Source organism: Pseudophryne corroboree, chromosome 12 (genome assembly GCF_028390025.1).
Source record: "Pseudophryne corroboree isolate aPseCor3 chromosome 12, aPseCor3.hap2, whole genome shotgun sequence".
Lineage (NCBI taxonomy): Eukaryota > Metazoa > Chordata > Amphibia > Anura > Myobatrachidae > Pseudophryne > Pseudophryne corroboree.
In genome coordinates, this window is record NC_086455.1 from 171,536,488 (window position 1) to 171,559,671 (window position 23,184).

Below are 23,184 nucleotides of genomic sequence, written 5' to 3' on the forward strand. Positions count from 1 at the left end.
ATGACATAGGTATGAGCACTGGGTCAGTATTAGGGTACAGCACAGGTGATGGTAATCATACAGTAAGAGGGAAGTGCAGGAGCAGAGCATTGTGTCCTCCTGGAGAGGTCATGTTGGGAGGTATGACATAGGTATGAGCACTGGGTCAGTATTAGGGTAAAGCACAGGTGATGGTAATCATACAGTAAGAGGGAAGAGCAGGAGCAGAGCATTGTGTCCTGGAGAGGGTCATGTTGGGAGGTATGATGTTAGAGTTCTCAAACTCGGTCCTCAGGACCCCACACGGTTCACATTTTCCATGTCACCCAGCAACTGCACTGTTATCACCAACTGTCACATTTTAAAAATCTACAGGTGACCTGCAAAACATGGACCGTGTGGGGTCCTGAGGACCGAGTTTGAGAACCTGTGTACAGTTAGATCAGTGGTTCTGAAACTCGGTCCTCAGGACCCCACACAGTGCATGTTTTGCAGGTAACCCAGCAGGTGCACAGGTGTATTAATTACTCACTGACACATTTTTAAAGGTTCGCAGGTGGAGCTAATTATTTCACTTGTGATTCTGTGAGGAGATCTGCAAAACATGCACCGTGTGGGGTCCTGAGGACCGAGTTTGAGAACCTGTGTGTTAGATCATTGTTTTTGCACCTCGGTTTGCAGAGGAGGAGCTGCTGCAGTATCAGGGAAAGTCTGCGGCTGGGCTCTGGTGGGGAGAGGTGCTGTGGATGGAAGTTTATCAGCAGAGGAATTCCATAAGCATGGCAGTGACAGGTGATTGTGTTTATTAGAGTGGGATTGGGATGTTAGCAGGCGTTGGAGATGACCTTTTGTGGGAATGGCAATGGAAGGGTTAAAGGGCCAAGCAGAGGTAAATATGGCCAGGTATTTGTCATACCAGGACTGTGCAGGTGACGAGGGGACTCCTCCATGGATTACTGTAGACATCCTTCTCTAATGTTCCCATCCAATTACCATTTGTCTCTGCACACAGCTGGGACAGCTATAAGTCACGGAGATCATTGATCACTGTCGGTGCACACTGACACATTCTCACACCCCGAACACTTACTGCTGTTGTTGTCGGTGTGTCCTGTGGGAACATACAAACTCCACACAGATAGGACCGCAGTCAGAATCAAACCCATGACCCCGACACTGTGTGGCAGCAATACTAACCACTGTGTCATGCTACATACGTCTGGTTGTACAGTATCTGTGTGTGTGTGTGTTTATATGTGAGCAATACATGTGTATTGATACAAAGATTCACTGGCACGATGTGACAAATATTATATGTAACCGAAGGCTGCAGGCGACAATATCTGCAGTGACTTCTAATACCCTTCACGAAGTACACAGGGGGTAGAAAGGGCATTATTCCTTATAATACATCGGTTTTCCTAATGAACACTGAAATGATGACATCACAACTAACCGATATTAGCTGATAATAGCAGAAGTCGCTGTTTATAGTGAATTAGAATTTGTCTTATTTACTTGTGGTAATTGTTGTTCTTTATTTGCTAACATTGCGGTTGGATTTGTTGGTGCTTTCTGAATGTAAATCATTAACTCACAATTGAATTGCATACTATTATCACTGTATATATAGTTACATGTAAAGCTGCAGCCTAGACATTGCTGTAATACTCCCCTGTATCCCAACAATAGGAGACGTGTTTCCACCAAATAGTATACAGTATATATGACATGTGGGTTGTAGTATACAGTATATGGGACATAAGGGATGTAGTATATGGCATTGGTATACAGTATATGACATAAGGGATGTAGTATATAGTATATGACATAAGGGATGTAGTATACAGTATATGACATAAGGGATGTAGTATACAGTATATGACATAAGGGATGTAGTATACAGTATATGACATAAGGGATGTACTATACAATATATGTCATAAGGGACGTACTATACAATATATGACATAAGGGATGTAGTACACAGTATATGACATAAGGGATGTAGTATACAGTATATGACATAAGGGATGTAGTATACAGTATATGATATGAGGTATGTAGTATACAGTATATATGACATAAGGGATGTACTATACAGTATATGACATAAGGGATGTCATAGTATACAGTATATATGACATAAGGGATGTAGTATACAGTATATGACATGAGGGATATAGTATACAGTATATATGACATAAGGGATGTAGTATACAGTATATGACATAAGGGATGTAGTATATGGTGTACAGTATATGACATAAGGGATGTAGTATATGGTATACAGTATATGACATGAGGGATGTAGTATACAGTATATGTGACATAAGGGATGTAGTATATGGTATACAGTATATGACGTGTGGGGTGTAGTATGCAGTATATGTGACATAAGGGATGTAGTATATGGTATACAGTATATGACGTGTGGGGTGTAGTATGCAGTATATGTGACATAAGGGATGTAGTATATGGTATACAGTATATGACGTGTGGGGTGTAGTATGCAGTATATGTGACATAAGGGATGTAGTATATGGTATACAGTATATGACAGAAGGGATGTAGTATACAGTATATATGACATAAGGGATGTAGTATATGGTATACAGTATATGACATAAAGGATGTACTATACAGTATATGACATAAGTGATGTCGTATATGGTATACAGTATATGACATAAGGGATGTAGTATGCAGTATATATGACATGTGGGTTGTAGTATATGGTATACAGTATAGGACATAAGGAATGTAATATGCAGTGTATATATAACATAAGGGATGCAGTATATGGTATACATTATATGACGTGGGATGGTGTATATTATATAACATAAAGGATGTAGTATATGGTATACAATATATGACATGAGGGATGTAGTATATGGTATACAGTATATAACATAAGGGATGTGATATACAGTATATGACATAAGGGATGTATTATATGGTATACAGTATATGACAAGGATGTAGTATGCAGTATATGTGACATAAAGGATGTAGTATATGGTATACAGTATATGACATAAGGGATGTAGTATATGGTATACAGTATATGACATAAGGGATGTATATGGTATACAGTATATGACATAAGGGATGTAGTATACAGTATATATGACATAAGGGATGTAGTATACAGTATATATGACATAAGGGATGTATATGGTATACAGTATATGACATAAGGGATGTATATGGTATACAGTATATGACATAAGGGATGTAGTATATGGTATACAGTATATGACATAAAGGATGTACTATACAGTATATGACATAAGTGATGTCGTATATGGTATACAGTATATGACATAAGGGATGTAGTATGCAGTATATATGACATGTGGGTTGTAGTATATGGTATACAGTATAGGACATAAGGAATGTAATATGCAGTATATATAACATAAGGGATGCAGTATATGGTATACATTATATGACGTGGGATGGTGTATATAACATAAAGGATGTAGTATATGGTATACAATATATGACATGAGGGATGTAGTATATGGTATACAGTATATAACATAAGGGATGTGGTATACAGTATATGACATAAGGGATGTAGTATCCAGTATATGACATGTGGAACGTAGTATATGGAATACAGTATATGATATAAGGGATGTAGTATATGGTATACAGTTTATCACATGAGGGATGTAGTATACAGTATATAACATAAGGGATGTAGTATATGGTATACAGTATATGACATAAGGGATGTAGTATGCAGTATATGTTACATAAGGGATGTAGTATATGGTATACAGTATGACATGAGGGTGTAGTATACAGTATATGTGACATAAGGGATGTAGTGTATGGTATACAGTATGTGACATAAGGGATGTAGTATACAGTATATGACATGAGGGATGTAGTATACATTATATATGACATAAAGGATGTACTATACAGTATATGACATAAGTGATGTCGTATATGGTATACAGTATATGACATAAGGGATGTAGTATATGGTATACAGTATATGACATAAGGGATGTAGTATGCAGTATATATGACATGTGGGTTGTAGTATATGGTATACAGTATAGGACATAAGGAATGTAATATGCAATATATATGACATAAGGGATGCAGTGTATGGTATACATTATATGACGTGGGATGTAGTATGCAGTGTATATAACATAAAGGATGTAGTATATGTTATACAATATATGACATGAGGGATGTAGTATATGACATGAGGGATGTAGTATATGGTATACAGTATATAACATAAGGGATGTAGTTTACAGTATATGACAAAATTGATGTAGTATCCAGTATATAACATGTGGAATGTAGTATATGGAATACAGTATATGACATAAGGGATGTAGTATATGGTATACAGTATATGACATGAGGGATGTAGTATACAGTATATAACAAGGGATGTAGTATATGGTATACAGTATATGACATAAGGGATGTAGTATATGGTATACAGTATATCATATGAGGGCTGTAGTATATGGTATACAGTATATGACATAAAGGATGAATTATATGGTATACAGTATATACCATAAGGGATGTAGTTTACAGTATATGACGTAAGGGAGGTAGTATGCAGTATATATAACATAAGAGATGTAGTATGTGGTATTTATTATTTATTTATTACCAGTTATTTATATAGCGCACACATATTCCGCAGCGCTTTACAGAGAATATTTGCCCATTCACATCACTCCCTGCCCCAGTGGAGCTTACAATCTATATTCCTATCACATGTACACACAGACACATTCACACCAGGGTTAATTTTGTTGGGAGCCAATTAACCTACCAGTATATTTTTGGGATTGTGGGAGGAAACCGGAGTACCCAGAGGAAACCCACACAAGTACGGGGAGAATATACAAACTCCGCACAATTAGGGCCATGGTGGGAATCGAACCCATGACCTCAGTGCTGTGAGGCAGTAATGCTAACCACTACACCATCCGTACTGCCCACGGTATACAGTATATATGACATAAGGGATGTAGTATATGGTATACAGTATATGACATAAGGGATGTAGTATACAGTATATGACATAAGGGATGTAGTATATGGTATACAGTATATAACATAAGGGATGTAGTATACAGTATATGACATAAGGGATATAGTATATGCTAAATAGTATTTGACATAATGGATGTAGTATATGGTATACAGTATATGACATAAGGGATGTAGCATGCAATATATATGACATTAGTGATGTAGTATATGGTATACAGTACATGACATAAGGGATGTAGTATACAGTATATACAGTATGACATTAGGGATGCAGTATATGGTATACAGTATATGACATAAGGGATGCAGTATATATGGCATATAAATACATACTATAATGACGTCATTTGGTATTAATATCTGTATAAGTTTATGTAGTTTGGAGAATAATGATAGAAATTTGTAGATTATACTAATGTCTGTACATAAGTAAGTATAAGGGTGCCTATAGGATCACTGTAGTATGCTGCCTCATACTGTATCATCCAGCCTATAGGATCACTGTAGTATGCTGCCTCATACTGTATCATCCAGCCTATAGGATCACTGTAGTATGCTGCCTCATACTGTATCATCCAGCCTATAGGATCACTGTAGTATGCTGCCTCATACTGTATCATCCAGCCTATAGGATCACTGTAGTATGCTGCCTCATACTGTATCATCCAGCCTATAGGATCACTGTAGTATGCTGCCTCATACTGTATCATCCAGCCTATAGGATCACTGTAGTATGCTGCCTCATACTGTATCATCCAGCCTATAGGATCACTGTAGTACGCTGCCTCATACTGTATCATCCAGCCTATAGGATCACTGTAGTACGCTGCCTCATACTGTATCATCCAGCCTATAGGATCACTGTAGTATGCTGCCTCATACTGTATCATCCAGCCTATAGGATCACTGTAGTATGCTGCCTCATACTGTATCATCCAGCCTATAGGATCACTGTAGTATGCTGCCTCATACTGTATCATCCAGCCTATAGGATCACTGTAGTATGCTGCCTCATACTGTAGCATCCAGCCTATAGGATCACTGTAGTATGCTGCCTCATACTGTATCATCCAGCCTATAGGATCACTGTAGTATGCTGCCTCATACTGTATCGTCCAGCCTATAGGATCACTGTAGTACGCTGCCTCATACTGTATCGTCCAGCCTATAGGATCACTGTAGTATGCTGCCTCATACTGTATCATCCAGCCTATAGGATCACTGTACTATGCTGCCTCATACTGTATCATCCAGCCTATAGGATCACTGTAGTATGCATCCAGCCTATAGGATCACTGTAGTATGCTGCCTCATACTGTAGCATACAGCCTATAGGATCACTGTAGTATGCTGCCTCATACTGTATCATCCAGCCTATAGGATCACTGTAGTATGCTGCCTCATACTGTATCATCCAGCCTATAGGATCACTGTAGTATGCTGCCTCATACTGTATCATCCAGCCTATAGGATCACTGTAGTATGCTGCCTCATACTGTATCATCCAGCCTATAGGATCACTGTAGTATGCTGCCTCATACTGTATCATCCAGCCTATAGGATCACTGTAGTATGCTGCCTCATACTGTATCATCCAGCCTATAGGATCACCGTAGTATGCTGCCACATACTGTATCATCCAGCCTATAGGATCACTGTAGTACGCTGCCTCATACTGTATCATCCAGCCTATAGGATCACTGTAGTACGCTGCCTCATACTGTATCATCCAGCCTATAGGATCACTGTAGTATGCTGCCTCATACTGTATCATCCAGCCTATAGGATCACTGTAGTATGCTGCCTCATACTGTATCATCCAGCCTATAGGATCACTGTAGTATGCTGCCTCATACTGTATCATCCAGCCTATAGGATCACTGTAGTATGCTGCCTCATACTGTATCATCCAGCCTATAGGATCACTGTAGTACGCTGCCTCATACTGTATCATCCAGCCTATAGGATCACTGTAGTACGCTGCCTCATACTGTATCATCCAGCCTATAGGATCACTGTAGTATGCTGCCTCATACTGTATCATCCAGCCTATAGGATCACTGTAGTATGCTGCCTCATACTGTATCATCCAGCCTATAGGATCACTGTAGTATGCTGCCTCATACTGTATCATCCAGCCTATAGGATCACTGTAGTATGCTGCCTCATACTGTATCATCCAGCCTATAGGATCACTGTAGTACGCTGCCTCATACTGTATCATCCAGCCTATAGGATCACTGTAGTATGCTGCCTCATACTGTATCATCCAGCCTATAGGATCACTGTAGTATGCTGCCTCATACTGTAGCATCCAGCCTATAGGATCACTGTAGTATGCTGCCTCATACTGTAGCATCCAGCCTATAGGATCACTGTAGTATGCTGCCTCATACTGTAGCATCCAGCCTATAGGATCACTGTAGTATGCTGCCTCATACTGTAGCATCCAGCCTATAGGATCACTGTAGTATGCTGCCTCATACTGTATCATCCAGCCTATAGGATCACTGTAGTATGCTGCCTCATACTGTAGCGTCCAGCCTATAGGATCACTGTAGTATGCTGCCTCATACTGTAGCGTCCAGCCTATAGGATCACCGTAGTATGCTGCCTCATACTGTAGCGTCCAGCCTATAGGATCACTGTAGTATGCTGCCTCATACTGTATCGTCCAGCCTATAGGATCACTGTAGTATGCTGCCTCATACTGTATCGTCCAGCCTATAGGATCACTGTAGTATGCTGCCTCATACTGTATCATCCAGCCTATAGGATCACTGTAGTATGCTGCCTCATACTGTATCATCCAGCCTATAGGATCACCGTAGTATGCTGCCTCATACTGTAGCATCCAGCCTATAGGATCACCGTAGTATGCTGCCTCATACTGTAGCGTCCAGCCTATAGGATCACTGTAGTATGCTGCCTCATACTGTATCATCCAGCCTATAGGATCACTGTAGTATGCTGCCTCATACTGTATCATCCAGCCTATAGGATCACTGTAGTATGCTGCCTCATACTGTATCATCCAGCCTATAGGATCACTGTAGTATGCTGCCTCATACTGTATCATCCAGCCTATAGGATCACTGTAGTATGCTGCCTCATACTGTATCATCCAGCCTATAGGATCACTGTAGTATGCTGCCTCATACTGTAGCGTCCAGCCTATAGGATCACCGTAGTATGCTGCCTCATACTGTAGCGTCCAGCCTATAGGATCACTGTAGTATGCTGCCTCATACTGTATCATCCAGCCTATAGGATCACTGTAGTATGCTGCCTCATACTGTATCATCCAGCCTATAGGATCACTGTAGTATGCTGCCTCATACTGTATCATCCAGCCTATAGGATCACTGTAGTATGCTGCCTCATACTGTATCATCCAGCCTATAGGATCACCGTAGTATGCTGCCTCATACTGTAGCATCCAGCCTATAGGATCACCGTAGTATGCTGCCTCATACTGTAGCGTCCAGCCTATAGGATCACTGTAGTATGCTGCCTCATACTGTATCATCCAGCCTATAGGATCACTGTAGTATGCTGCCTCATACTGTAGCGTCCAGCCTATAGGATCACTGTAGTATGCTGCCTCATACTGTATCATCCAGCCTATAGGATCACTGTAGTATGCTGCCTCATACTGTATCATCCAGCCTATAGGATCACTGTAGTATGCTGCCTCATACTGTATCATCCAGCCTATAGGATCACCGTAGTATGCTGCCTCATACTGTAGCATCCAGCCTATAGGATCACCGTAGTATGCTGCCTCATACTGTAGCATCCAGCCTATAGGATCACTGTAGTATGCTGCCTCATACTGTAGCATCCAGCCTATAGGATCACTATAGCATGCTGCCTCATACTGTAGCATCCAGCCTATAGGATCACTGTAGTATGCTGCCTCATACTGTAGCATCCAGCCTATAGGATCACTGTAGTATGCTGCCTCATACTGTATCATCCAGCCTATAGGATCACTGTAGTATGCTGCCTCATACTGTATCATCCAGCCTATAGGATCACTGTAGTATGCTGCCTCATACTGTATCATCCAGCCTATAGGATCACTGTAGTATGCTGCCTCATACTGTAGCGTCCAGCCTATAGGATCACCGTAGTATGCTGCCTCATACTGTAGCGTCCAGCCTATAGGATCACTGTAGTATGCTGCCTCATACTGTATCGTCCAGCCTATAGGATCACTGTAGTATGCTGCCTCATACTGTATCATCCAGCCTATAGGATCACTGTAGTATGCTGCCTCATACTGTATCATCCAGCCTATAGGATCACTGTAGTATGCTGCCTCATACTGTATCATCCAGCCTATAGGATCACCGTAGTATGCTGCCTCATACTGTAGCATCCAGCCTATAGGATCACCGTAGTATGCTGCCTCATACTGTAGCGTCCAGCCTATAGGATCACTGTAGTATGCTGCCTCATACTGTATCATCCAGCCTATAGGATCACTGTAGTATGCTGCCTCATACTGTATCATCCAGCCTATAGGATCACTGTAGTATGCTGCCTCATACTGTATCATCCAGCCTATAGGATCACTGTAGTATGCTGCCTCATACTGTATCATCCAGCCTATAGGATCACCGTAGTATGCTGCCTCATACTGTAGCATCCAGCCTATAGGATCACCGTAGTATGCTGCCTCATACTGTAGCATCCAGCCTATAGGATCACTGTAGTATGCTGCCTCATACTGTAGCATCCAGCCTATAGGATCACTATAGCATGCTGCCTCATACTGTAGCATCCAGCCTATAGGATCACTGTAGTATGCTGCCTCATACTGTAGCATCCAGCCTATAGGATCACTGTAGTATGCTGCCTCATACTGTAGCATCCAGCCTATAGGATCACTGTAGTATGCTGCCTCATACTGTAGCATCCAGCCTATAGGATCACTGTAGTATGCTGCCTCATACTGTAGCATCCAGCCTATAGGATCACTATAGTATGCTGCCTCATACTGTAGCATCCAGCCTATAGGATCACTGTAGTATGCTGCCTCATACTGTAGCATCCAGCCTATAGGATCACTGTAGTATGCTGCCTCATACTGTATCATCCAGCCTATAGGATCACTGTAGTATGCTGCCTCATACTGTATCATCCAGCCTATAGGATCACTGTAGTATGCTGCCTCATACTGTAGTGTCCAGCCTATAGAATCACTGTAGAATGCTGCCTCATACTGTTTCATCCAGCCTATAGGATCACCGTAGTATGCTGCCTTATACCGTAGCGTCCAGCCTATAGGACCATGACACTTATAACAAGGATACATAAATGCCTCAAAGTGGTATTCTCATATCTTTGTGATTTAGTGTGCAACTGTGTGCACTATCACAAACGCAGTTTGTGCGTGCAAATGGTCTCTGAGGATATCCACGCATGCGCAGTAGCAAAACATTGTCCATCTGTAAAAAGTACAGCATTGTGACCTTCTGCCAACCCATGTCACTACGCTTTCCTGAGGTAAACATGGCATATATGTAGCTGTATAGCGCAGCATGTGGCGAGATGTGTCTGACGAGACATATGTGCACGGAGGGTGTAATGGTTAGTATTACTGCCTGACAACTCTGAGGTCATGGGTTCACTTCCCACCATGGCCCTAATTGTGTGGAGTTTGTATATTCTCCCCGTGCTTGCCTGGGTTTTCTCCCGGTACTCCGGTTTCCTCCCACAATCCAAATTTATACTGGTAGGTTAATTGTCTCCCAACAAAATTAACCCTAGCGTGAATGTGTGTGTGTGTGTGTGTGTGTGTGTGTGTGTGTGTGTGTGTGTGTGTGTAATAGGGAATATAGAGTGTAAGCTCCACTGGGGCAGGGACTGATGTGACTGGTGAAATATTCTCTGTACAGCGCTGCGGTATATGTGTGTGCTATATAAATAACTGGTAATAATAATTATATGGATGTAAATGTGTCGTTTCCGATAAATTTCAGATGAATTCCAATGCTGCGTGAGCCCCTTCGCGACTATCTGATTAGTAGTATTGGATGCTAAAGTCATCTCTGTTACAGATATGTCCTCATACATCGTAGCTGCAGTCGCAACAAACGGCCTCTCTCAGCGTGCCTGGTCCCGTGAGAGGCCTTTTTGTGTGTGTCTCTTTTGCAGAAAGGCATCTTAGTCGCAGAGTTCTACGCATTTCATTCATTCACACTATGCATGCTCCGTAACTGAGCGTACACAAGAATGGCCAATGTAGAGCTCCATGCATTTCATTGTTTTATTCACACTATGCATACTCCGTAACTGAGCGTACACAAGAATGGGCAATGTAGAGCTCCACGCATTTCATTCATTCACCCTATGCATGCTCTGTAACTGAGCGTACACAAGAATGGCCAATGTAGAGCACCACGCATTTCATTGTTTCATTCACACTATGCATGCTCTGTAACTGAGCGTACACAAGAATGGGCAATGTAGAGCTCCATGCATTTCATTGTTTCATTCACACTATGCATGCTCCGTAACTGAGCGTACACAAGAATGGCCAGTGTAGAGCACCACGCATTTCATTGTTTCATTCACACTATGCATGCTCTGTAACTGAGCGTACACAAGAATGGGCAATGTAGAGCTCCACGCATTTCATTGTTTCATTCACACTATGCATGCTCCGTAACTGAGCGTACACAAGAATGGCCAATGTAGAGCACCACACATTTCATTGTTTCATTCACACTCTGCATGCTCCGTAACTGAGCGTACACAAGAATGGCCAGTGTAGAGCACCACGCATTTCATTGTTTCATTCACACTATGCATGCTCTGTAACTGAGCGTACACAAGAATGGGCAATGTAGAGCTCCACGCATTTCATTGTTTCATTCACACTATGCATGCTCCGTAACTGAGCGTACACAAGAATGGCCAATGTAGAGCACCACACATTTCATTGTTTCATTCACACTCTGCATGCTCCGTAACTGAGCGTACACAAGAATGGCCAATGTAGAGCACCACGCATTTCATTGTTTCATTCACACTATGCATGCTCCGTAACTGAGCGTACACAAGAATGGCCAATGTAGAGCACCACGCATTTCATTGTTTCATTCACACTCTGCATGCTCCGTAACTGAGCGTACACAAGAATGGGCAATGTAGAGCTCCACGCATTTCATTGTTTCATTCACACTATGCATGCTCCGTAACTGAGCGTACACAAGAATGGCCAATGTAGAGCACCACGCATTTCATTGTTTCATTTACACTCTGCATGCTCCGTAACTGAGCGTACACAAGAATGGCCAATGTAGAGCACCACGCATTTCATTGTTTCATTCACACTATGCATGCTCTGTAACTGAGCGTACACAAGAATGGGCAATGTAGAGCTCCACGCATTTCATTGTTTCATTCACACTATGCATGCTCTGTAACTGAGCGTACACAAGAATGGGCAATGTAGAGCACCACGCATTTCATTGTTTCATTCACACTCTGCATGCTCCGTAACTGAGCGTACACAAGAATGGGCAATGTAGAGCTCCATGCATTTCATTGTTTCATTCACACTATGCATGCTCTGTAACTGAGCGTACACAAGAAAGGGCAATGTAGAGCTCCATGCATTTCATTGTTTCATTCACACTATGCATGCTCCGTAACTGAGCGTACACAAGAATGGCCAATGTAGAGCTCCACGCATTTCATTGTTTCATTCACACTATGCATGCTACGTAACTGAGCGTACACAAGAATGGGCAATGTAGAGCTGCACGCATTTCATTGTTTCATTCACACTATTTGAACGTTTTCATTTAAATATTGCAACTTTTTACACTCCGAGCCTAAAGAACTGTACTTTTATCTGAAACTAACTATGTACCACAAATTAATTTTCTTCATTGTACTCCATAGTTTTCTCTCTAAAACAAAAACATCCTTCATTCTCCCTGATACTCACCCCTCTGTACACATTGCTGACTCAATTATTCACTCCCCGACATCCAGCCAACCTTATAAACATCACGTCTCCCTGCACCCTCCAAATCACTAAAATGTGCCTTATGGAATGCACGGTCTGTTTGTAACAAATTAGCATCCTTACATGACCACTTTATATCTAACAACTTCAATCTGCTTGCTATAACAGAAACTTGGCTCACACAATCAGACACGGCCTCCCCTGCAGCACTGACACATGATGGTCTCCACTTCACAAACACCTCCAAGCCTGGTAACAGTAAAGGAGGTGGGGTTGGATTATTCCTGTCCCAATCTTTCACATACACAGTTCTACCACAAGCACCATCACTCACATTCACATCATTTGAAGTACATTCCATCAGGGTTTACTCTTCCTTTCTCTCTGCGTGTTGCACCTATCTATCGCCCACCTGGGCAACCCAAACAATTTCTGGAAGATTTTTCTGCCTGGCTCCCTTACTTTCTATCGTCTGACATCTCCACCATCATCATGGGTGATTTCAATATTGCTATTGATAGTCCAAAATCTGCTGCTCATGCCTCCAAACTATTCTCTCTAACCTCCTCTCTCGGTCGCTCCCAATGGACTGACTCCTCTACTCATCAGGAGGGCCACTGCCTTGATCTAGTATTCACCAGACTATGCTCAGTTTCTGACTTCACTAACACCCCTTTCCCTCTCTCAGATCACAACCTTATCACCTGCATGCTCTCCACCATTCCTTCAAACTCCGAGTCATTGAAGTCCTCTAATCCTCCTCAAACCCGCAGAAATATTAAAACAATTAATTTTCAAGAACTGTCCACCACTCTGCAACAACTGCTCTCACCTATTTCTGCATTTACTTCTCCTGAGACTACTGTATCACACCTGAACAAGACTCTAGAAATAGCCCTTGACCAAGTGGTTCCAACTACCTATCACACTCCACATAGGTCAAAATGTCAAGCGTGGCACTCTAAATTAACAAGACACCTACAAAAACTCTCACGCAAAGCTGAACTTCAGTAGCATAAATATCGTATTCCTAGCGACTTTCTCACATATAAGACTGTCTACCACTCTTATCACAATGCCCAGGACTCTGCCAAAGAAACATATTTCCAAACTCTCATCTCTGCTCAAGCCTCTAACACCAAATGACTTTTTAATACATTTAAATCACTTCTGAACCCTCCCTCACCCAACCCACCAGCCACTATCAAGGCGCAAGATCTTGCTTCCTACTTCAAGGACAAGATTGATGAGATCCGAGATGAAATGGTATGCTCTTCCTTAGCCAGTGACCTGCTCAATTCTCTACCTGAACCCTCTGGCACTCTCTCCTCATTTGATCCCACAAGTGTAGATGAAATGTCAACACTCTTCTCAACCTGCTACTCTACTACCTCTCCTCTTGAGCCTATACCCTCACAAGTAAGTAAATCTCTGTCTCCTGTGCTCATCCCAACCTTAACTAACATCTGTACACTTTCTCTTTCTCTTTCTCTTTCTCTCTTTCTCTTTCTCTCTCTTTCTCTCTCTTTCTTTCTCTTTCTCTCTCTTTCTCTCTCTTTCTCTCTCTTTCTCTCTCTTTCTCTCTCTTTCTCTCTCTTTCTCTCTCTTTCTCTCTCTTTCTCTCTCTTTCTCTCTCTTTCTCTCTCTCTCCCCTGGTATGTTTCCTTCACTGTTCAAGCATGCACTGATTACTCCCATTCTGAAAAAAAAACTAAATTCTGACCCTAACACTCTCTCAAACTACCGTCCCATCTCTCAGCTGCTATGCCTCTCCAAGCTACTTGAGAGACTTACCTACACTCGCCTCACACACTTTCTTAAAACACACAATTTATTTGACCCACTTCAGTCAGGCTTTCGTTCCCAGCACTCCACAGAGACGGCACTGACTAAAGTAGTGAATGATCTGGTCACTGCAAAGTCCAACGGCCATTACTCACTACTTATTCTTCTAGATCTCTCTGCTGCTTTTGACACTGTTGACCATTTTCTTCTCATACAAACACTACAATCCCTAGGTCTTAAAGACACATTCTTCTCTTGGTTCCTAACCTACCTACCTATCTAATCGCTCCTTCAGTGTTCACTTCTCTGAATCCACCTCCTCTTCGCTACCTCTTTCAGTTGGAGTACAACAAGGCTCGGTCTTAGGTCCTCTGCTTTTCTATACCTCATCTCTTGGTAAACTAATCAGCTTTTGGATTTCAGTATCATCTGTATGCAAATGATGCTAAAATCTACCTATCCTCCCCAGATTTGTCACCATCTGTAATGGTCAGGGTCACTGAATGCCTTTCTGCTGTTTCATCTTGGATGTCATCTCGCCACCTCAAACTTAATATTTCCAAAACAGAGCTACTTATATTTCCACCGGCCAATAGTAGTTACCAACCTGATATCTCTATCACTGTTGAGAACTCTACAATCAACCCTACCCCACAAGCTCGCTGCCTAGGTGTCATACTTGACTCGGAACTGTCCTTTGCTCCCCACATTCAATCTGTCTCAAGATCATGTTACATGCATCTAAAAAACATATACAAAATACGACCATACCTTACACAAGACACTGCAAAAACTCTAATCCATGCTTTCATTATCTCCCGCATTGATTATTGCAATAGTCGTCTTCCTGGTCTTACCAAAAAGAGACTCTCGCCACTACAATCCTTCTGAATGCAGCTGTGAGGCTAATCTTCCTTACTAGACGTTCATCGTCTGCAGATCCACTCTGTCAGTCCCTCCATTGGTTACCTGTATTCTACCGTATTCAATATAAAATACTTTTACTCACACATAAGGCCATTAACCATACTACACCAATGTACATCTCTTCGCTCATCTCAAAATATCTCCCAACCCGACCTCTCGGATATTCACAAGATCTACGTCTCTCATCCACACTCATTACTTGCTCCCATGCACGATTGCAGGACTTCCTTCGGGCTGCACCCACTCTGTGGAATGCCCTACCACGCACAATAAGACTCTCCCATATTCTCCAAACCTTCAAACGTTCCCTGAAACTCACCTCTTCAGGCAGCTTATCACATTCCAGAACCGCTCACTAAACCTTCATAAGCTTTCCTATCTGATTATTTCCCCCCTGTACAGTCCACACATATATCCTCCACATATTTTCTCTTTCTTCACTTTCCCTTCTTTCTGACCAGGGTCCATCATTGCTGGGATGTGATATCATGCAACCCACTTAGAATCTTTGCAATCCGGTGGACAAATATGCAATAGATAGCACCTATCCTTGTGTATCAATGCCTGTTTCCCTATAGAGTGTAAGCTTGCGAGCAGGGCCATCCTACCTCTGACTGTTTGTTTATTACCCAGCTTTGTTGTATCATTGTGTCCAATTGTAAGGCGCAACGGAATTTGCTGCGCTATATAAGAAACTGTTAAATAAATGCATGCTCTGTAACTGAGCATACACAAGAATGGCCTGTTTAGAGCTCCACCCATTTCACGGTGTCATTCACACTATGCATGCTCCATAACTGAGCATACACAAGAATGGGCAATGCAGGGTTCCACGCGTTTCATACTTTCTTTTATTCACATAGCGCATGCTCAGTCGTACAAAAATACGGGTGGTGTAGAGTTCCATGGATTTGCTTCTTTCATTCACACTGCATGTTTCAGAGCTGAGTGTACACAAGTATGGACAATGCAGAGTTTTACGCGTTTCATTCATTCACACTGCCCGTGCTCCATAACTGAGCGTACACAAGTCAGATGCTTGGTTGCATAGGGAGAGGAATCAGTAGCTGGAAAAAAGAAGTAATAATGCCACTGTATAGGTCATTGGTGCGGCCCCATCTTGAATACTGTTTCCAGTTCTGGAGACCACATCTCCAGAAGGATTTAAATACATTAGAGAGTGTACAAAGAAGGGCAACTAAAATGGTGCATGGCCTACATCACACAACTTACCCAGAAAGGCTAAAAGATCTTAACATGTATAGTTTGTAGGAGAGAAGGTAAAGGGGGAACATGATAGAAACTTTCAAATATACCAAGGGTTTTAACAAAGTTCAGGATGGAAACATTCTTCAAAGGAAGAGAAGACTGGAGGGGGGGGGGGTGGGGGGTTCAGGGGAAATGTAAGGAAAACTTACTTCACAGAAAGGGTAGTGGACAAGTGGAATAGCCTCCCGTCAGAGGTGGTAGAGGCTAAGACTGTAGAGCAATTTAAACATGCTTGGGATAGGCATATGAATATCCTTGCAAAGAATTAAGGTTCAAAAAGGGTTGAGATTACCTAAAGGATAACAAAAGGGCAGACTAGATGGGCCAAGTGGTTCTTATCTGCTGTCAAATTCTATGTTTCTATGGACAATGTAGAGCTACACGCGTTTCAGTCTTTCATTCATTCACACTGCCCGTGCTCCATAACTGAGTGTACACAAGTATGGACAGTGCAGAGGCCCATGCGTTTCATTCATTCACACTGCCCATGCTCCATAACTGAGTGTACACAAGTATGGACAATGCAGATATTTACGCGTTTCATTCATTCCACTGCCCGTGCTCCATAACTGAGTGTACACAAGTATGGACAATGCAGATATTTACGCGTTTCATTCGTTCCACTGCCCGTGCTCCATAACTGAGTGTACACAAGTATGGACAATGCAAAGTTTTACGCGTTTCAGTCTTTCATTCATTCATTCATTCATTCACGCTGCACATGCTCAATCGTACACAAGTACGGGTGGTGCAGAGTACCATGGATTTGCTTCTTTCATTCACACTGTGCATGTTTCAGAGCTGAGCGTACACAACTATAGGTGATGCAGAGTTCCACACGTTTCAGTTACAACTACACTTTGGCCACAAGAGGCGCAATGGGCTGAAACAGTGCATGGTCACATAGGAGAGATCCAGTGAGGGTATGATGATGGAACTTCGGGCGATAATAAATTGGCCTGAAGAGTAAATGTACCTGTCTCTTGCTCCAGGTATAAGCTTGTGCACGCCCTCCCTGATGATGAGCAATCTAAGGTAACGAATACGGTGCCCTGGAAGATGCATACAGCTCTACATCTGGGCGAATGTGCGCACTGCTTACCGAGCACGCAGTGTTGCGGCATCTATGAACGATTTGCATTCTATCCTGCATCAGCCCATATGACAATTCCCAGCCTTTTGATGTCCGTTCCAAGGGCCTAATTCAGATCTGATCGCAGCAGCAAATTTGTTAGCTAATGGGCAAAACCATGTGCAGTGCAGGTGGGGCAGATGTAACATGTGCAGAGAGAGTTAGATTTGGGTGGGTTATATTGTTTCTGTGCAGGGTAAATACTGGCTGCTCTATTTTTACACTGTAATTAAGATTTCAGTTTGAGCACACCCCACCCACATCTAACTCTCTCTGCACATGTTACATCTGCCCCACCTGCAGTGCAGCATGGTTTTGCCCATTAGCTAACAAATTCAGATCTGAATTAGGCCCCAAGTCCAGAACTGCCCAGAGGAGTTCAGTCAATTCCACAAAGGTTCCTTTAAAACCGTCTGGACATTCAGAGGAAGAGCAAGTTTATTATAGCCTATGTCCGACAGAAAGTCCTGCGTCACTTCCCAGGGCATTTTGTGTTGCTGCCCCTTTAAATCAAACCTTTTGCACCAAAGGATAAATATCCTAATATTATTAATAGTGCCGTATCATATTGTTACGTGCTTTGGCTGAATAGTCATTAAGAATTAATTAACCGTCTTATTTAGACTCTGGCTTTATATGTGTATCCGTCTCTCTGCGGGACGTGGTTATGTTTTATAGCAAGGCTTAATAAGCCCGCACAGGCCATGAAAGTCACTATCTCACACCAGACCTATACTGGGACCAATCCGGAATTGTAATTGTAAAATTATTTCCATATGGCCGCGGTGTAACGTGAACTGTATACGAAAACGCCGGCGATATATTGTTATTGGGTATATAGTAAGTGTCTCTGTTCTCCGGTCTTATTGTACTACATGTCCTGATAAAATATTTATTTTTGGGCTGGCCATGCTATTTTGGTTGCCCAACGGCATTAATTAACCATAGCTAAATTCAAATACAGCAATGTCTGTCGTTGCCCAGCAGCCAATCACACCCTGGGCTGACTGGTCGCTTCACAACTTTCACAAATCACTATCACAAGTCACAGAACGCTCCGTGACAGAGACTGATGTCAATCTGTTCGTTGGGCTTATCCTGGGACTTACTTCTCGCGTTGGCTACCTGCGACAGGATGCCGCTGTTCAAGTATCATTGTGAGTAAGGGCGTAGTGGTGCAAAAGGAGGGGAGTGATTTGGGGAGGACAGCGGGGTAAGGAGATACCATTATTCTGTGGCTTGGACACAACATTTGTGTAGTTGTGTTACCTTGTCATGGTCGTACTATACAAGGTTTTCTGTTTACTAAGTGACTGGGAGAGGCACAAATGTGAATGGAGATAATCAGTCTCTGTTCCTCTGAGGAACTAATTTCTGGAATGGAGTCTTTTTATAGAATGCAGGAAAGCAAGTATTCACAAATGGAGTGTTCCGGGTATGATATTATTTTATTTAGTATGATGTATCTGTCTGGGGGTAGGTGGGACAGAGCAATGTTCTGCAGATCTCTAGAGAGGTCAGTAATATAATAATCTGCTCACTATATCACTGTATCTGTCTGGGGGTAGGTGGGACAGAGCAATTTTCAGCAGATCTATAGAGAGGTCAGTGATGCAATAATCTGCAGAACATATCACTATGTATATGTAAGGGGGTAGATGGGACAAAGCAATGTTCTGCAGATCACTAAAGAGGTCAGTAAAGCAATAATCTGCAGAATATATCACTATGTATATGTAAGGGGGTAGATGGGACAGGGCAATGTTCTGCAGATCTCCAGTAGGGCCAGTGGGCGATAGGGTGGAGGTGTTTCAGTGATAGATCTGTAGTGTGATCGGCGGAAGCCTTTAATCAGTGATAGATCTGTAGGGTGATCGGTTGGAGCCGTTAATCAGTGATAGATCTGTAGGGTGATCGGTTGGAGCCGTTAATCAGTGATAGATCTGTAGGGTGATCGGTTGGAGCCGTTAATCAGTGATAGATCTGTAGGGTGATCGGGTGGGGCCATTAATCAGTGATAGATCTGTAGGGTGACCTAGTGGAGGTGTTTATCAGTGATAGATCTGTAGGGTGATCTAGTGGAGGTGTTTATCAGTGACAGATCTGTAGGGTGATCGGTTGGAGCTGTTAATCAGGGGATCAGTACTAAATGCCGCCGGCCGGAATCCCGGCGGTCGAAATACCGACGCCGGAATCCCGACAACACAATCTCGACAGGGGTGGCGAGCGGAACGCAGCCCCTTGCGGGCTCGCTTCGCTCACCACGCTCGGCACACTATTATATTTTCCCTCTATGGGTGTCGTGGACACCCACGGAGGGAGAATATGTCGGGATTGTGGCGGTCGGGATTCCGGCGTCGGTATTTCGACCGCCGGGATTCCGTCCGGCGGCATCTTGACCGCATCCCGTTAATCAGTGATAGATCTTTATGGTGATCTAGTGGAGCTGTTAATCAGTGACAGATCTGTAGGGTGATCGGTTGGAGCCATTAATCAGTGATAGATCTGTAGGGTGATCGGTTGTAGCTGTTAATCAGTGATAGATCTGTAGGGTGATCGGTTGTAGCTGTTAATCAGTGATAGATCTGTAGGGTGATCGGTTGGAGCTGTTAATCCGTGATAGATCTGTAGGGTGATCGGTTGGAGCCATTAATCAGTGATAGATCTGTAGGGTGATCGGTTGGAGCCATTAATCAGTGATAGATCTGTAGGGTTATCGGTAGGAGCCGTTAATCAGTGATAGATCTGTAGGGTGATCGGTTGGAGCTGTTAATCAGTGATAGATCTGTAGGGTGATCGGTTGGAGCTGTTAATCAGTGATAGATCTGTAGGGTGATCGGTTGGAGCTGTTAATCAGTGATAGATCTGTAGGGTGATCGGTAGGAGCTGTTAATCAGTGACAGATCTCTAGGATGATCCGATGGAGGTGTTTATCAGTGATAGATCTGTAGGGTGATCTAGTGGAGGTGTTTATCAGTGATAGATCTGTAGGGTGATCTAGTGGAGGTGTTTATCAGCGATGATCTGTAGGGTGATCGGCTGGAGCTATTTATCAGTAAGGATCAGTGTTGGGTTTCCGGTGATGATATTACCACTTCCCGTCTCTGACCTCTGCTTTCTCTGTAGTGGATGAATGAGCAGACGCTTGTGCTGTAAAGGTCTCGGCTTTGAACTACAAAAGATGAAATATTTGGATAACCCGGCGGCCACAGCTCTCTGGAAGTGACTAGAAGGATGATGTTAGATCAATGCAAGAAATTATTATTCTCTACTGTTCTGTGTGTACATGACTTATGTAAGATTACATTCACACTCCGACACGTCGCTCATGATAGATAGAGAGATAGAGAGATATGAGATACAGATAGATAGAGATATGAGATAGATACTGATAGTAAATAATGAAAGATATAGATAGGGCGCTGCGGAACCCTTGTGGCGCCGTATACATAAAGGATACTAATAATAATAATAATAATAATAATAGATATGAGATAGATAGTAAATAATGATAGATAGATAGATATGAGATAGATAGATAATTATAGCTAGATGTGAGATAATGATAGATAGATATGAGATAATGATAGATAGATAGATAGATAGATATGACATAGATAGTAAATAATGGGGTCGATTCAATTCACCGACCGTTGAATAGCGCCGGGAATTAGCTCCCAGCGCTGATTAATTCAGCTCAAGTTAAGTCGGCGTATGCCCGTTCTCCCGGACTTAACAGGTTGAATTGTCGGGAGAACGGGCATTCTCTGACTTAACTCCCCGCCGTGATGCAGATTCCCGACAGAATCAGCCTCGCGCTGGCCACGCGGCAACACTTTTCTTGGATTTCCTCTCTCATCACCCGGGGGTGAGAGAAGACTTCCCGACAATTGAGTGTCACTTGGCTCTGTATTGAGTAGCGCTGGGAGCTAATTCCCGGCGCTAGTCAACTGTCGGTGAATTGAATCGACCCCAATGATGGATAGAGAGATAGATATGAGATACATAGTAACATAGCATTCAAGGTTGAAAAGAGGCAAAATGCCCATCTCGTTCAACCTGTATTTTGTATTAAGCTGAGTTGATTGTAACGTACCTGCTGAAGAATGTTTTATGAAAAGTTAACAACTACAAATCATGTTACACCTGGAAAAACCACTTCAATATTTTAAGTGTTGTAACCTTGGATATCCTTTTCAATCAGAAATTCATCCAATCCCCTTTTAAATGCATTTACAGTGTCCACCATTACCACCTTCCCTGGCAAGGAATTCCAAATCCTTATTGCCCTAACACTAAAGAACCCTTTCCTCCGCTGCGTGCGGAATTTTCTCTCCTCCAGTCGCAGCGAGTGCCCACGTGTCATAAACAGTGTTCTTTTAATAAATAATTCCTCTGATAACTCTTTGTAATGTCCCTTTACATATTTGAAGACATTAATAATATCTCCTCATAGACGCCTCTTTTCCATGTTCAGCCTAGTAAGCCTTTCCTCGTAATCCAGTCCCTCTAGCCCTTTAATCAATTTAGTAGCTCGCCTTTGAACCCTCTCGAGTTCACCGATATCTTTTTTTTTTTTTTTTTATACAGTGGTGCCCAAAACTGAACACAATATTCCAGGTGCTTATACAGCGGCATGATTACATCAGAGTCCCTTGACTCAATTCTCCGTTTTATGCACGCTAACACCTTACTTGCCTTCTTTACTGCACTTTGACATTGTATACGGTTATTAAGTTTATTATCAATGAGTACCCCCAAATCTTTTCCCAAAACTGTTACCCCTAGACTTTCCCCGTTTAATATGTAGGATGCAAGTTTGTTTTTAGTCCCAAAATGCATAACTTTACATTTCTCTATCGTCCTAGTGGATGCTGGGGTTCCTGAAAGGACCATGGGGATAGCGGCTCCGCAGGAGACAGGGCACAAAAAGTAAAGCTTTTCCAGATCAGGTGGTGTGCACTGGCTCCTCCCCCTATGACCCTCCTCCAGACTCCAGTTAGATTTTTGTGCCCGGCCGAGAAGGGTGCAATCTAGGTGGCTCTCCTAAAGAGCT

The 23,184-nt window shown here is 42.6% G+C and overlaps 1 protein-coding gene across 3 annotated transcripts in view; it reads left to right on the plus strand.

Moving 5' to 3' along the window:
* The window catches only part of KCNK10 (potassium two pore domain channel subfamily K member 10), a 114,304-nt gene that overhangs the window by 2,441 nt on the left and 88,679 nt on the right, over positions 1-23,184 (plus strand). Inside the window, exon 1 of one of the 3 annotated variants that reach the window (XM_063948552.1) lies at positions 583-771. The exons of the other annotated variants lie outside the window; for them this stretch is intronic. Within the exon in view, the coding sequence (XP_063804622.1) occupies positions 726-771 (46 nt within the window). The 5' untranslated portion in view covers positions 583-725. Of the gene's footprint in view, positions 1-582; positions 772-23,184 lie in introns of those variants that run through there. 3 annotated transcript variants of the gene reach the window in all.